General features: G+C 38.6%; 1 protein-coding gene across 1 annotated transcript; it reads left to right on the top strand.

Annotated features, from left to right (window-relative positions):
• Positions 1-213: 213 nt before the first annotated feature.
• Positions 214-16,159, top strand: hephl1a (hephaestin-like 1a). Its single transcript, XM_016232780.1, is given in 15 exon segments — positions 214-666; positions 990-1,234; positions 3,962-4,174; positions 4,340-4,528; positions 5,995-6,249; positions 6,667-6,835; positions 7,230-7,386; positions 7,888-8,038; positions 8,154-8,366; positions 13,439-13,649; positions 13,929-14,068; positions 15,220-15,348; positions 15,438-15,544; positions 15,661-15,889; positions 15,990-16,159. Coding segments are annotated over 15 exon segments (2,736 nt in total). The 5' UTR covers positions 214-508.
• Positions 16,160-17,285: the final 1,126 nt, after the last annotated feature.

Raw genomic sequence — 17,285 nt, 5'->3', positions numbered from 1 at the left:
GAATGAATTATTGTTAGAATTAATACTACTAAAACAAAATAAGATGAATGCGTATGCCTACTGCTGGTTGGCTGCCCACTAGGCATAGGCTCCAGGTCTGCTTCCTTATTTCTTTTTTTGTTACAAAATGTAAATGTATTTATTTTTAACACCGCACCCCCAGCACCCCCATTTCTTCTTTAGCTTTAGCACCCCCAGCACCCCGACGGCCCGCGCAATGGATGGATGCTTCCGAGCGGAACGCAGCGTCACCGCGTCCGGGCATGCGTGCGGTTTATCCGGGCGCTCTGTTATGAAGGGAGACGGCGGAGTTTTACTTCTCTCCGAAAAACCGGTTCGAGTCTAAAGAAGAAGGAACGCCCGTTGAGCTGAACTTTCAGTTTCGATCAGCAGCCGCACTCAAGGCTGGATTTCCCGTGCGCAGTAGCGTTTCGAGATCGATTGCGTGCGACTCTTTGAGACTCGGGCTCGGATTTTGGTTATGCATGGTTGTGTTTCGATATAAGCGATGAAGTCTGTGCTGTGCGCTTTTGTGACGGCTGTGCTCGCGCTACAGCAGGCCGAGTGTCTCAAGAGGAGCTATTATATAGCCATTAGAGAAGAAGACTGGAATTACGCACCGAGCGCCAGAAACCTGATCAATAACCGAAGCATTGAGCAAGACGAGTGAGTACAACTGATGCATATCTATTGACCAGTAACAGTACAAGTCATAGGCGGCATTTTATATTACTGTGTTTATTGTAATAGGCTGCTAGTTAACTAATAAACATCACGCCTATTTATTTATTTATGTTATGTGGATAAAGCTTTTTGTAAGTGCTTGGTGCTGTAGGCTAACACTCTTATAGCATGTATTATTATTATCATTATTATTATTATTAACACTAACATGGATCCTGATCTGTACACCGGTTGTATGATGGACATTACCGATTAATGAATTATTACCATATTTATTTCTCTCTCTAAATGCCTCCCTTTAACAGACACGCGTCGGTTTTTCTGTCAAGTGGCAAGACCCGGATAGGGAGTGTTTACAAAAAAGCTTTGTACAGACAGTACACAGATGGGTCTTATTCCGAGGAGATAGCTAAACCTGCCTGGCTCGGCTTCCTCGGACCCATTTTACGGGCTGAGGTCGGAGATGTCATAGAAGTGCACATGAAGAACTTTGCGACCAGGTCTTATTCTCTCCACCCTCATGGAGTCTTCTATGAGAAGAATTCAGAAGGTTGGATATGCATTATCTCTCTATTAGTTCCATTACTAGTTCTGCTTTCCCCTCCATCCCATTCCTTCTGTTGATTTTGCTGTCTTTCCATGTTTGTCTTTGGGTTACAACAGCAGTTTAGAGTCTCTTGACACATGACCCATAAATCAATAACAGAGCAATAAACGAAAAGTGTGCAGAAAAGTCTCAAGTGGTGTGTCAACACAGCATTTACAAGAGACGGAATGAATCTTTGTAAAATGGCAACTTGAAGCAACCACTTTCTTAGCTCAAATTATTAAACTGTAATTATAAAATGTGCATATCAAAGATTTTTGTCTCTCGTGAATGTCACGACATGTGTACATTATGGGGAATTTTTATGGATTTCAATTGCATACAAATTTTCCATCCATTTGGATTACATAGTTTCAACATAACTTAATTCATATTCAGTCATATGTAAATGAAATAGATACTATGTAATAGTTCACAGCAAAATCCCCAGTGTTAAGTAAACACTGCTCAGTGTTGTGTACCATGTACCACTGAAGCAGTGTTTGTGTTAATACGATAATTATGTGAATTATGTCACATTAGTGATGAACACCTGCTGTAAACAAGCAGAATCGTTTGTGGAAATCGCTGATGGAAAGAAAAACAACAAGAACTGAAAAGAGAGAAACACGAAACCTACAACTGACTCACAACCACAGCCTTGAGATGAAATCAACTGAAATAACAGAAGACATTAAATCTCTCAAGATCTCAGCAGAAGATGATTAAACCACTCCAGTGTGTGTGTGTGTGTGTGTGTGTGTGTGCGCGTGTGCGTGTGTGAGAGAGAGAGATAGCGGTGTGTGTGTGTGTGAGAGAGAGAGAGAGGGGGGGAGGGGACACATCACAAACACATACCAGCTTCATCACTGTGTCTGTCACGAGACTCTGTTCCCCTTTCGGGCTGTCTTTACATTTATTTTGAATGATGAAGCTGTGATTATGGTAAGGGACGTTACATTTCCGACGCGTGCTTGCGGTGTTCGGCCAATCACAATGCACTGGGTCAGCTGGCCAATCAGAGCAGACTGCGCTTGTCGGAAGGAGGGGCTTTGTAGAAAACGAAGCGTTTGAGAGAGGCGGGGCATAGAGGACCTACAATAATGTACAGTATTTGAACAATAATGTGTTTTTTGAACATTAAAGCATGTCAACATATTCTGTTACACCAAATAATGATCTTTAAAAAAGCATCATATGACCCCTTTAAAGTCACCATCAGTGTTTGTGTTTGCCTTTGTTGGGCTCTTGACTCTTTGACATTATCTTTTATGTGGATGTTATAACTTAGTGTTTGTAAGATACATTTAGTATGGCAAAGAAAGCCAAGACAAAAAAAGACAAAAATAAAAATTGAAATGCTGATGCTTACGTGGCATGTTCATAATCGTCTACTTCACTGATCACAATATAGAGTCTAATCTCTGATTAAATGGGTGATGCATTATTTTTGCATTGTTTATTATAGTACAAGTGGGATTCTACAGCAGTGTTGCCCAATACAAAGAATTTACAAAGCAAAAAGTTTTAATCTACAGTACATAATTACATAGACACACACAGACATAATGAATCAGCGTGTGAATCTCATCAATGGGGACAATCAACAAAACGCTTCATGTCGCAATGCATGCTGGGCACAGTACAAGCAACCAATCAGCTGTGAGCAAAGTGACATATATCTGATACAATAAAACCACTCCCCTCTCGCTTCAAATTAAAGCAGTTTATGGTGAATTTCTAGCACAATACAAAGGTTGGTCTGCACTCTTTTATTGGAATCAAAGCAGGAGATAAAATAGACAAACGTTTCGACACTCACGAAGGCAGATAGCTGAAACATTTGATGATTCCAATAAAAGACTAAAGAGTGCAGCCCAACCTTTGTAATGTTTGAAGAAATACAGGTCACCTAATTCAGCTGGGAGAGCACAGTGATTTGCATTGATTAGAAAGAATTGCAGAGACAAAATCTGCTAATTATTTACAATAATTATCAACTTATGCCAACTCTAAACCTACTCTAAAACTCAGAGTTTGTTGAGCTATCTTCATGCAACAGGCCACAGTTGTAGTTCTTGTTTCGTTTCTCTTTTTTCTGTTCTCGTTGTTTTTCTTTCCTCCAGTGATTCTGCTTGTTAGCAGCAAGTGTTCATCATTAATGCTCAACTGTCACGTGATTATCTCCTTAAATCCAACACTGTGAACTATTACAGAAATCTTACCGTTTCATTTACGTATGACTGATGCATATGAATCACATTACATTTATTAATTTGTGCTGAAACTATGAAAAATTAGATTTTAGTGTAACCTTGGTACAACACCTTTGTTTTTAATCACGTAAAACAAGTTAACCAGCAACTTTCCCTGTCATTTGTTCATAATTTTTTATGAGGTTAAGTTTAACTTTACAGTGTCTACTTCCATCGCAGGCCAATTTACTGAATAGGCATTATTGTGTAAACGTGTTAGTCATGCAAATATTTCCAAATGAACGTAGCTTCCATAAAAATCTGGTTGGACTTGGAAGAAAGGTTGTTTATTGAATTGTATACTAAAAGAGCAAGGAAAATCTAGTGTTGATACAGTGTGCCCCCTTTAAAGTCCTAGATTTGTTACCATTTGTCAAATACGAGTCCTTGAACAGATGAGATTGGACAAGTGTGAATTCGTTGCTCTGTATTTTAGGAGCGTTGTATCCAGACGGCACCACTGGTCGTGATAAGAGAGATGATGCGGTGGCTCCAGGTGAGAGCTACACATACACCTGGCAGGTCAAACCAGAGTACGCTCCTACTGAAGCAGATGCCAACTGTCTCACCTGGATTTACCATTCACATGGAGATGCACCAAAAGACATTGCATCAGGGCTGATAGGAGCTCTGCTCACCTGCAAACAAGGTAAACAAGCCCTAATAATCTGTACATGCATGGAATACATTTAGTTTACATGCACACAGATGATTGTACAGTCAACTACTTCTTAGCATCAAGCACTGCTCCCTTCTAACTCTGATTATTTTTACCCTTTTTAGTATTTTCCTAATATCTTTTTCTCCTCTTCAGGCACTTTGGTCTCTAGTCAAAAGCGCTCTGATGTGGATGAAGATGTCATTTTGATGTTCAGTGTGGTGGATGAGAACTTGAGCTGGTACTTGGAGGAGAATATTGAAAAGTTCTGCTCTGATCCAGACGAAACAAAACAACATATGGAATACGTAGACGAGGAGTTCAGAGAGTCCAACCTCATGCACTGTGAGTCTCAGGATGCCTCAATCTTTAACCGTATCCATGCATAAAAATTGGGTTGTTGCTCCTTGTGTTCTAATGAGGAAGGTTCTATTTTTAACATAGAAACTAAAAACTTAACCATTTATATGAATGTGTTTTATACAAATATACTATACACGTCTACAAAGCAGCTTACATTGCACTGTAGCGCTTAAACAGTTTAAAAGAAGTGATTAATTAGCAATCTACTGAAATATCTTTAGGATTGAAATGATCAAATTTCACTGTGTTTGGTGCTGACTACTGAAATGTACCATGGCACACACTAATGGGAATCAAAACTAAAGCTTTTTCCCCCAACTACAGCTACATTAATGTCTGTAACCAACGGTAAAAGGTTTTATAAAAGTAAGCCCATACATTCCCGTGGTGCACTCTTTAGCTGATGTTTTGCATGCTTTGATGGAAAGTACCTTGTATCTGTTCCACTTTGGAACAAAGCCATTCAGAAAAGTTTAGTTTTCCTTTTGATATCCAAAGTTCTCTGCACTCTAAGATACAAACACAGCTGTTTGTGGTTTTAATTTCTAAGCCTGACATTTTGTTATCTAAATGAATAATAGGCAGAATTATTGTTTTCCTTATATGTGACCATGGACCACAAAACCAGTCATAAGGGTCAATTTTTCGAAATTGAGATTTATAAATGAATATTTGGCTGAGATACAACTATTTGAAAATCTGGAATCTGAGGGTGCAAAAAAAATCGAAATATTGAGAAAATCATCTTTAAAGTTGTCCAAAAAAGTTCTTAGCAATGCATATTACTAATCAATAATTAAGTTTTGATATATTTACGGTAGGAAATTTACAAAATATCTTCATGGAACACGATCTTTACTTAATATCCTAATGATTTTTGGGATTTCTGACCCATACAATGTATTGTTGGCTATTGCTACAAATATACCCCAGAGACTTAACACTGCTTTTGTGCTGCAGGCTCACATATATTTAATTATAAAGCTCATGTCATCTCATCATTTATCTCTCAGTCTCACTCGTTCAGTTTGTTCTTGTCTTTTTCCCATTAGCAATCAATGGCTATGTTTATGGGAATTTGCCTGCGCTGAAAGTGTGTGTCGGACGTCCCGTGTCTTGGCATCTCTTCGGTATTGGTAACGAGGTGGACATTCATTCGGCTTATTTCCATGGGCACACCCTCGTGGATCGCATGCACCGCACAGATGTGCTTAGTCTGTTTCCTGCCACTTTTGTCACCGCAACAATGATCCCCAGAACAGAAGGAAAATGGTTGTTAAGCTGCCAAGATACAATGTATTGTTGGCTATTGCTACAAATATACCCCAGCGACTTAACACTGCTTTTGTGCTGCAGGCTCACATATATTTAATTATAAAGCTCATGTCATCTCATCATTTATCTCTCAGTCTCACTCGTTCAGTTTATTCTTGTCTTTTTCCCATTAGCAATCAATGGCTATGTTTATGGGAATTTGCCTGCGCTGAAAGTGTGTGTCGGACGTCCCGTGTCTTGGCATCTCTTCGGTATTGGTAACGAGGTGGACATTCATTCGGCTTATTTCCATGGGCACACCCTCGTGGATCGCATGCACCGCACAGATGTGCTTAGTCTGTTTCCTGCCACTTTTGTCACCGCAACAATGATCCCCAGAACAGAAGGAAAATGGTTGTTAAGCTGCCAAGTCAACGATCATGTAGAAGGTAGTAACTGTCTTTCTGTCATCTCTGTGTGAAGCCTAATATTCGTTCCTAATTTTTGGATGCATTGTTTTTGTCTCTAATCAGTGTATGATCACTTTCAGTTTTGATTTGTAGCTTGGTACAGTGTTCATGTTTTAAGCTCCTTTTAATTCCTTCACTGAAAAAGAAAATTCATCATTGTGTCATACCAACAATTTGAATCCATAAATGTATGGTAACTTGTCAGGATAATTTACACTATTTAAAATTAAATTTATTTTTAGAGCTTCAGCTCTGTTGTCTTTATCAGTAATTAAATTCAAAAGGACTGCCTATGACTTTTTCTTTGAGTACACTTGAGTGTCTTGAGTTTACTTGAGGGAGGCAGGTCAATTTATGATTTCAAGATATCTTCTCTCTCTCTGTTCTTGTGAGCAGCAGGTATGCAGAGTTTCTATGAGGTCTCGGCCTGTGGGTCCTCAGTCTCTCCAACAGAGGCCCCTGGCAAAGAGAGACATTTCTACATCGCTGCTGAGGAGATGGACTGGGACTACGCACCTTCAGGGATGAACTACATGACAAATAAATCACTTACTGAGCCAGACAGGTAAAAACACAGATTTGGAGATGCTTTAATGCACGATTGAGTAACTCAAAACCTGCTAGATCTGAAATCTGAAATTGCTGAGGGATTCTGAAGCCTCTGAGCTTATGCTTTGCTTTTAAATGTTACTGAATAAATTTGGATGGGATTAACTTTTGCCACTATCCGTTAATGCACAGACAATGTAGAAGAAGCCATAGAAAAATCTAAAAATGAAAGATAAATAAGTTGATTTATTATAATTGATGTAATTATCACATATAATTGCTGCTGCAGGTCTGGTATTATCTATTTCTAATTGAATTTTACCTTTTATTTTTTATTTGTAATATGCATGTTGATTTCGTAATTGTATTAGATTACTTTCATTTACGTTAATGTCTTTCTTTCCCTTCAGTGACTCTGAATCGTATTTCAGTCGTGATGGTGGTAAGCTGGGTGGAAATTACCTGAAGGCCAGATACATTTCATACACGGACAGCACATTTACTACCACAACACATATTGCGGGCTCGGATGAGCACCTTGGAATTCTGGGTAAAATCCTCGCTTGTGTCTTGCATGTTTCTGAACACTGATGGGTCTTTGGTAATATTTTAAAGTTGGTATGAAACGAAATGTCAGCAAAGAGGATTCAGTCATATCACAGGAGGAGCAAGTTTTGATTAAAGGTTTGAGGTAAAAAAAAAAAAAAATGCATATATGAATGGTTAACAATAAGACCAGTAACATGCATGACGAAAAATATGGTTGATTTTGATTTCCTGCCAACTTTAATGTTTCTGAATAAGAAGTATAGTAATATGCCCTAGAGGTGATGCCATGCTGTGATGTATGAGTGCCTTTCAGGCTTATTCATGTAGTTTAAATCAGTGGTTCCCAACCCTGGTCCTGGAGGCACCCCAACACTGCACATTTTGCTTGTCTCCTTTCTCTGCCGCACCAATTTCAGGTCTTGAAGTCTCTACTAATGAGCTGATGATGTGTTTGTTTTGTCTGTCTGTGTGTGTGTTTGTGTGTGATGTTTTTTCCATGGTACGGGTGTGTTTCTTTAGTATGCCAACAAAATTCAGCACGAGTTTTTTCTGCTGTTCTCTGTCATGGATGAGAATAAAAGCTGGTATCTGCAAAAGAATTTGAACAAGTTTGGTAGCCATGATTCAGATCCAGCCAATGAAGAGTTTCAGGAAAGCAATAAGATGCACGGTATGCATATATGTGTTTAATCGCACGATCATGTGCATTTACATCCACACTTTGTGAATATACAAGTTTATGGTTTGACGGTATTCTAATTAAGAATGTGTGTGTTCCTTCTCAGCGGTGAATGGCTACATGTATGGAAACCTGCCTGGTCTGGACTTGTGTAATGGGGAACATGTTATGTGGCACATACTTGGCTTGGGCACTGAGGTGGATATCCATGGGGTCTATTTCGAGGGTAACACGTTTCAACGAGACGGGATGAACCGTGACACTCTCAGTGTCTTCCCGCATACCGCAGTGACTGTTAGCATGACACCCGACAATAATGGTAAGTCACAGCGCTTTTACATCAGGGATATAAGTGTGTAAATGCTTATCCTGTACACTCAAGCAATGGACGATATGACTGGCTTTGGCACGTTACTTGTAATGCTTTTACTAATAATGATTTTGGTTTTGTGCCAGATCCTAACCCAACTAACAATGATTGTTTCCAAGAATATTCTGGAAAAGTTATTTTTCTCAGGACATTTCCAGACCAGACACTGCAAGTACAAAGTACAAGCACAAGGTGCATACAATAACCACAGCTATAAATAAATAGAAAATGAATACAAATATATAAATTTTATACTTGGTAATTTGATGCTAATGAAATCACGGACCTGCAACACTGTTTCCAATTAGTAAATCATGAAAATCTCAAAAATTCAAGTATTCGGTGATTTCAAATGAGATTTATAGAGTTTGCTGAATATTAATAGTTTTGCCCACTGAGCAAACCAAAGGTGACAGTGGTTTGGAACAGAAACTCTATCAGGTGCTAGCAGTGAGAAACCTCTGGCCACAGAATGAACGAACGAATAGAGCGAACACAATGTGATTGATGATTCCAAGTACAAGTCAATGTTTCTGTATGGTATTCAGAATTGGAAGCAGCTCTTTTGCTTAGAGATTGGCATGGACCACAATGGACTTGGGTGAGATCATTGAGGCAGGGGTTGTATTCTGACCAGCAGGTTTAGGTCTACTTTACAATCCCAGCTGGTCCTGGCATGATGCGTTATGGCCTTAGCTGGAAATAGGGGGCCTGCATCGAGGGACTGTCTGGTTGTAGAGGTCTGTGTATGTTTGTGGTATTTGCTGGGCGCAAGTCTTAACATCTGGCCTAAGAACAGACTGACTATAGGGGCTTTCGCACCGGAGGAACCTTTCATAGTTCCTAAAACTATTGGCGGAAGTACCCACTTTTTGGCGTGTTCGCACCACAGGAACTAGGAACTTAGTTCTAGGAACTCCATTTGGGGGAACTAAATTAGCTCCTACTTCAGAGTAGGGTCTAGAACAGTTCTATAGGATCTATCAGTGACGTAAGGGTACGCTGCTTGGCCAAACGCATATGACTACCCGGCATTTTTAAAAAGCCATGTAAAAATGCTTACTCCGTGAACATGGAAAACATCGATAACGGCATTTACCTGTTGTCTGCAGTGTTGTGTGTGCTCTTCTCTCAGCCTCGATATGTAACACTGCAAGTTGTCATATAGGAGATTTTGTCTCTTAGCCCAACTTTTTGCTCTTTCAGTCGCGTAACTTGAGCATTTACATCCCATCTCCGTTATCACGAAACCCAAGACACACAACAAAAACAGCTCCGATCATGGCGTTCTTCTTGATGATTTCATGTTCTAATGATAATGATGAATTAACAATATTAAGAAGGGTTCCGAACTTCAGCTTGGTTTCAGAAATGCGATACAAAATGACAATGGCAGCTCCATTTTACCGTTTCTACAGTTTAAAGTGAGAAGCACATCAAAACAATGGTCATTCTGAGCACTTGTTAAACTGTTTCGTTGGATATTGTGGTATTTTGCATTCAAAATATTGAGCAAAAGTGGCACCTTTTCTTCTCAACACACTTTTTGCGAACATGCTGACTATTATTGACCAACCGCTTGATTCCGATGGTCACGCTTTTATAGTTTGGAAATTTCCAGAGTACTGCGTTTTTCTTAAAAAGGCATTTCACAATTTTTGACTGTTCAGTGTTAGTTAAGTCTCTTTTTTTACCAGTAGTAAAAATCTGCCTAATAAATATGCACATCTGTATTTAAAGTGTTTGCCACTTTAGCTAGCTACACCTTCCCTCATTAACAATTACACATCACCTGAAAATGATAACACTCAGTAATTATTCAGATTAATGTGTTTTCACCAAGCAAAGTTGCATATTTTCGTCCAATTCTTTTCTTAATAATAATTACTATATTATTAATCACAATAAAGCTTTTTTTATTTTATCTTGTTATTAAAAATAAGAACAAAAATGCAAATAAACAGTAGTGTAATAAAGAGCAGCGAGTGAGTCCATCTTTTCTATTAACGTTTGATTAACATCGAGACAGATCTATATGAAGATCTACTGTAATGCATGCATCTAATATAATTTTATACATCAGATTTTTCCATTAACCATTAACTAAATGTTCATGTAAGACATAACAGTTTATGTTTGTGTGAATCTTGCCAAGACATATTTCGCAATAATGTACTTTATAGGGAGATCGCGCACTCTCAGAGAGGCACGTCTTATGCACGCGCTTTGCAAATGTCAGTCAGTGCAATCATTTTGTTTTCAACAACATGGGTTTGAAAATCATATTCCACTGGTTTGGACTCGTGTCATCGAGAATTCGATATGAATACTCACAAAGCTGCAATGCTGCGACCTACAACTTGAGAAGCAGCAGCAGTCATCCAGAAGCGAGCAGAGAAAAAGCTACTCCTCTCTAGAAGAGGGCTTAATAAACTCATTTTTGTGAAAACCTCAAATTTGACCAAAACTGACTTTTTTCGCTCTTTTTGCCTGTAGCTCAAAATTAGACCGTACGCATTCCGACTCATTTTGCCAGCACGGGTCACACATGTTTGATATACAAACTTGACACTAGATATCAGGACGCACAAAGAGAGACTAACTAGTCTTTAAAATGCAACTTTATAACTAGTCTGTAGGTGCTTGTACCCCGTGTAGTCTCTTCACAGAGTGAGATTTCTGCTCTTCTTGGCAAGTGCCTGGATGTGGAATGCTGTTCCCAACAAAGCAGTCTATGTCTAGTACTATACTCCAGAGGGTATTGAGCCCCTGCAACCCACAAAATTTGTTGCAGAGGCACGACTGAATGATTTGATGTCTGTGAATGCACGTTTCTTACCCAAAGTTGTTGAATGCTGGCTGCAAGACCAGCAAAGGGTCAGAGACTGTGGCCGACAGACGTCGACAGATAACACACTGATCTGAAACTATTTGTCGGTGTCTGTCAGTACAGTGTGAATTGGCCTTTAGAGATGCCAGCTGAGAGGCGATGACATCTGTGAAGCAGTACATAAGGATTTCTTAGTGCACACAGTGTGTGCATGATAGTGTTAAGTTGTTCAAGCATATTCTATGGCTGGTCATTGGTTGCTAATTCAATATAATCAGTTTACCTAACTAAGGTTAGCAATGCTTGGCTTTCAGTCTACTATAATTAAAAGGTAATTTCCAGGTAGCTTATTTTTTATTATTTGTACATCTGCAATGCTATATCTTACGTCTCGTCAAAGTGAATCCCATTAATCTTCTGGTGTGAAATACTAATGAGCATAATATTAGTGCTGTGTACAGTAGTCAGCATTTGAAGTGGATCAAAAAAGTTCATCAAAGTTGTCCGAAGACAAGAGTTTTAGGATAACTTTGATGAAAGGTTTTGATCCACTTCAAATGTTGACTACTGTACATCAGAAGTAAGTTTAAACTTAAAAAATGATGACAGAATGTCCTGTTTTGGTAGCATGCCTTTGTTTAGTTTTTGTCACTATCAACATTTTGATCATTTTCACAAAACATTCATGGCCCCCAGAATATTTTGTTGTATGAATTTCTGAACATGCAAAATGTAAAAAAAACAAAAAAAAACAAAGCCTCTGCTTTTGTACCATTTCTGCTTTCCGCTTTTTCATCAAAACTGGAATGTGGGAAAGTTTCATATAAAAAAGCAACGTGGTGAACAGTAGATAATTTCCATCAAGACCCCAAATCTTCACAGTCCTAAACCACTCCTGGGTCGTCATTTCATTTGATAGCATCAGGCAGTTTTGATTTATATGCTGTTTAATGTCTGATTTTTCCATAATTGTGCATATATATGTGATCACTTGTTTCTGCTTCTTCGCCATGTTTTGATCCAGACATTTGGTACTCTTTCAGAAGATGTGTAATTGTGCCCCCTACTATATAGTAGTGAAAACACAGAAAGGCAGAAAATTCAGTCAATGATGGGGAAAGAGTTAAAGAAAATTTTTAAAGGGGTCATAGGATGCTACATGCACTTTTACAAGTAGTTTGAACTGAAATGTGTGTTGGCAGTGTGTGTACACAACCACCCTATAATGATAAAAATCCACCCGGTGGTTTTTTGTTAATCTATTAACATTTTTCCCTCTTTCTCAAATCGAGCCGATCTCAGATGCCTGTCTGTGTGATGTCACAAAAACAGGCCCCTCCCATGATAGTGTGATTGACAGTAGCGTTTCAGCACAGACTGGACTGGTGTCTTACTTTAGCTCCGCCCTGAGTGACTGTCATCAGTCCGCCATTGCTTCACCGCCGGAGCAGATGTAGACCAGAATGACTCCTAAGTGATCGAGATGTTCTGTTGTTGGATGTAATAATGAACATAGCAGTCCTCATTTACTCCCGACATCTGAGCCACTGAAGACGCAGTGGATTACGTTTGTTTCTGAAGGGAATGCGCCCCCAATCTGCATAAATGCATCTATGTTAGCGCGAATCATTCGTGATCCAGCCTCATCTACAGCAGAAGTGAGTGTAAGGGTTTTTAATGAATCTTTGCAAATCGCCTTTCCTAATAACGTGCTGGTTAGCAAGTTTCACGATGAATGCGGCTGAAGTAAACAGTCCCTCAGAGAGCGGCTCGGAAGAGAGGGGCGGGGTCAACAGAGCTCATTAACATTTAAAGGAAAATGCTACAAAAGTGCATGCTCTGAAAAGAGGTGTTTTTTACACTACCATTGAGAAATTAACCAAACTATCTTACAGACTTTTCATTAAGACCCTAAAGAATCATATCAACTTGTGGAAAATGGGCATCCGATGACCCCTTTAAACACATTTCAGCCATCTATAATCCATAAGATTATGGGAGCAGCTACCCATTAGGGTTCAAGGGTATGTGGGATTTGGCACGACAACGGTTTAACAAAGTTAGGCAAGACTATACAAGTTTTCTGCTTTCATATACAGTTGTTAGGTATGTATAATGTATGAAAAGCTTGTTGTTGTTTTGTTAAATGATTAAAAGATATTTGCTCATCAGTATGCTCTTCTCTTCTCAGGCCAGTTTGAGCTGAGCTGTCGTACGGGTGAACACTACCACGCTGGCATGCGCCAGCATTATGAAGTCAAGTCCTGTTCAGCAGAGACTCCTGCAGCAGAACATTTCACCTCCACAGTGCAGTACTTCATCGCAGCAGAGGAGGTCGAGTGGAATTATGCTCCAGACCGCACATGGGAACTGGAGAAACACAAAACTACACTGGAGGACAGGTATACACACAAACGTAAAAGCATGTTATGTGCCGTCTACAGTCTGTAAGGACGAGTCGGGAAAAGTTATGGATAGAGTTAACACTCCAACTGAGACTGGACTGAGAAGAGTCAAGTCTCATGCTTGAGACTCTCTATTTCACACAAAGCAAGCTACAAAGTTTTACCAATTTACTTATGTTACCTTACATTATTTTAAAATTACTAGAATGCATACACATTTAGACACATTCATGCCCATGTTATCTTTTGTGTTTTGTTCTTTCCTGCTTTGTTTAGCCCTGGAGGAATTTATCTTGAACAGTCAAAAAATAGGATTGGTGCAAAATATAAGAAGGTGGTGTTTCGTGAATATTTAGATGAAACCTTTACCAAAAAGAAACACAGACGTCCAGAGGAGGAGCACTTGGAAATAATGGGTATGTCACATCTTACTTTAGAAGTGTGAATTGTGAACTACTTTTTTCCATAAAAAAACTTCTTAAGATTTATTAATATTTATCGCGAATTAAATTTGGCTGTGAAATTACCCACAAAAGATAATTAAAGCCATTATTGTGTTAAATGAGAAAGTATCAAGTAGACATTACAAATAGTAGCTTTACAAAGAATTATTTGATTTAACATAAAATGTATTACACATAAAGGTTAAGGCTACAACAGCAACAATGGAACATAAAAGAAGATCATTTGAGAAACATCTCAGTATTTTTTGTTTTAATGCAATGAAAGTCACTTGTAACTAAAACAACCTAGTTACCAACTGTCTTCAAAATACTTTCTTTTATGTTGTGCAAAAGAAAGTCATACAGGTTTGAAACGACAGGGTAGTTGATGACAGAATTTAAATTTTTTGGTGAACTATCCCTTTAATGTTGTAAATAACTTTGAGTCATTCATTCATTCGATTCGTTCAAACTGCTGATTCATTCAAGAAGGAAGTAAACGGTTCACTTTATGAATAGGCTATTGAGTCATTGGTTCACACGATTCATTTAAAACATGGATTCATTCAGAAACAAATTAACGCTGTGTTGCTCGGAGACACACAATTTTGCTTTGGCTTTAAAGGTAATTTCTCTGCAAAATTAATTTCAAATGTAACACAATATTACCTTTTTATTTACTGAACTGTTGTATCACATTTAATCTCGTGATATTCAGGACAAAAACAGCGCTCGTGTGATATCATATGAAATAAATACGAGACAAAAATTCATACATTCATTCATACACATATTGAATTTTAGGGCATAACTGCATTTATGGAGTTGTTACACTGCATCATATTTGTCAACAGTCAACTGTATGAAATGTATGATGATGTACGGGTCTAGGGGCGGGGCCAGTGCATTAACTGCGTTAAAATATTTTAATCGTTTTATTTTTAATTAACTAATAACTAATTAATTAAGTTAACGCGTTAAAATGACAGCCCTAATATATATATACAGAGAGAGAGAGAGAATCGTAATTAGGTTGTTAGATTGACTATTGACAAAGCAGGTCTCTTTGTTTTAGATCATTACCTTTGCTTTTGTGGTTCTATATTGACTCTGTTTATTTCCAGGACCCATCATTAGAGCTGAGGTTGGTGAGAAGATTCAAGTTGTGTTTAAAAACAAAGCCAGCAAGCCATATTCTGTTCATGCCCATGGAGTGAAGACCAGTGAAACCCATCAGAACGGTGTTCAACCAGGTCTGTTATTACTCCGATTTGTCTTTTATGTGGTCAGGAGTAAACCAATAAGTAAACCTCTCTGTGTGCATGTGTAACATGTATTATAGGTCATATGACGACATACAGCTGGACCATTCCAAAACGATCAGGTCCGGGTCGCAGTGATCCAAACTGTATAACGTATGCCTACTACTCGTCTGTCAGCCTAGTTGAGGTATAAAACGTGTAACAATACACATTGTTTTTATGCAAGGGTGATGCATATTATTAAACCAAATGTAAATTTGATAGTGTGAGTTTTTACAGATCTTCTCTGTGAATGTTCTTCAGGACTTGATGAGCGGTTTGGTGGGTCCACTGATAGTGTGCCGCAAAAACACCCTGAACACCGACAGACGTAGAAAAGACATTGATAAAGAGTTTGCGCTCCTTTTCTTGGTGTTCGATGAAAATGAGTCCCACTACCTGGATGAAAACATAAAAAGGTACCTCAACGCAGACCCAGAAAAATACGAAGAAAAATATGATGAGGACTTTATGGAGAGCAACAAAATGCATGGTAATTTTGTGTGTGTGTCATTGTCTGTATTACAAGTTTTCTGGAGAAACACATGGCGTAGACTGTTTGAAGAGCTTTAAACTCTCTCTCTCTCCCACAGGTATTAATGGAAAGATGTATGCTAACCTCCATGGGTTGAATATGACAGAGAATGACAAGACCGAGTGGTATTTGATAGGACTGGGGAATGAAGTCGACATGCACACTGTGCATTTCCATGCTCAGAGCTTCATTTACAAAGTACATACATAAACACACCAGGGCAGATGAAAACAGTATTTGTGACAATCAATTGTTATGGGTTCCAGCGCATGTAGGAGTGAAGGGGAATGAAAAAGTAGATCAGGCGTTGAAGAAGGAAAACGTAGAAATGAAAATAAGAATCAGTAAAGCAGAAGTGAGAAGCATAATCTGGGGAAACAATAAACCAAATGTGGCAAGAGTTGAGGGATAAAGAGGGAAAAGGGAGACATCTATTTCAAATTGAAAAGAGTATTAAAGTAAGTAAGGTAGGAGTTGGGAACAGGAAAGGGAAAACTTAATAAGATGGATGGCAACCGAAGAATTGAAGAAATAGGGATAGAAAATATTACGCTTAAAACTCTGTTGAAAAATGGCTTGAATCATTATAAAATATATAATGCTTTAATGACATACTTAAAAATTTAGAATTTTTTTTTTAAATTATTTTGTTCTTCCTATTAAATCAATGGTGCATATTGTTTGTTTGCCAACCGCCATTAAACTCAAGAAGAAGAAGAAAATGTTTGCGGAAATAGTGTCTTTGTTTGTGTATTTACATCTAAAGCCAATCACTGTATCCGTTAATACATAAAGTTTGTAGCTATTGAGTACAAATGGGGAGAATTAGTACTTTTTGAGCAAGGATCCGCATTCTTTTTCAGTCAGTTCAAAGGTGTATGGATGTTTGTGATTAGAGTTTGTAGGTAATAAAAGGAAAGTTATGACTATAGCGCATGCTATTCTCACACCCGTCATGATTTATTTCTGAGAGTGTATGAGAAGCGTTAAACATGGTTTAACCATGTGTGCAGTTGCCATACTGTATTAAAGCTTTAATCAGGATAAAACCGTATATTAAATGCTAACATAAACAGTAGCATTTACAAATAACAGCGTATCTAAAAGTATGAGACATCAACAAACAAAAAACACAGGCCTACCATTAAAAGCCGTGCTTGCACAGGTTCTGCACGATCCTCTTCAATAATATCCTCTGCTTCTCAATCGAGCTCAAACTGATGAGCGATATTAACGACGCCGTTGTTTACAATACAGCCGGAGCACATGCCGCTGAGGTGAGGGGCGGGACGTTTAGACGCGCACTAGAGGCGGTTTAGCCAATCACAAGTTAACACACTGGACTAGCTAACCA

The sequence above is a fragment of the Sinocyclocheilus grahami genome, unplaced genomic scaffold, assembly GCF_001515645.1.
Source record: "Sinocyclocheilus grahami isolate Dianchi unplaced genomic scaffold, SAMN03320097.WGS_v1.1 scaffold419.1, whole genome shotgun sequence".
Taxonomy (NCBI): Eukaryota; Metazoa; Chordata; class Actinopteri; order Cypriniformes; family Cyprinidae; genus Sinocyclocheilus; species Sinocyclocheilus grahami.
The sequence above is the reverse complement of the archived record's forward strand: the minus strand, read 5'-3'. Positions and strand labels throughout refer to the sequence as shown.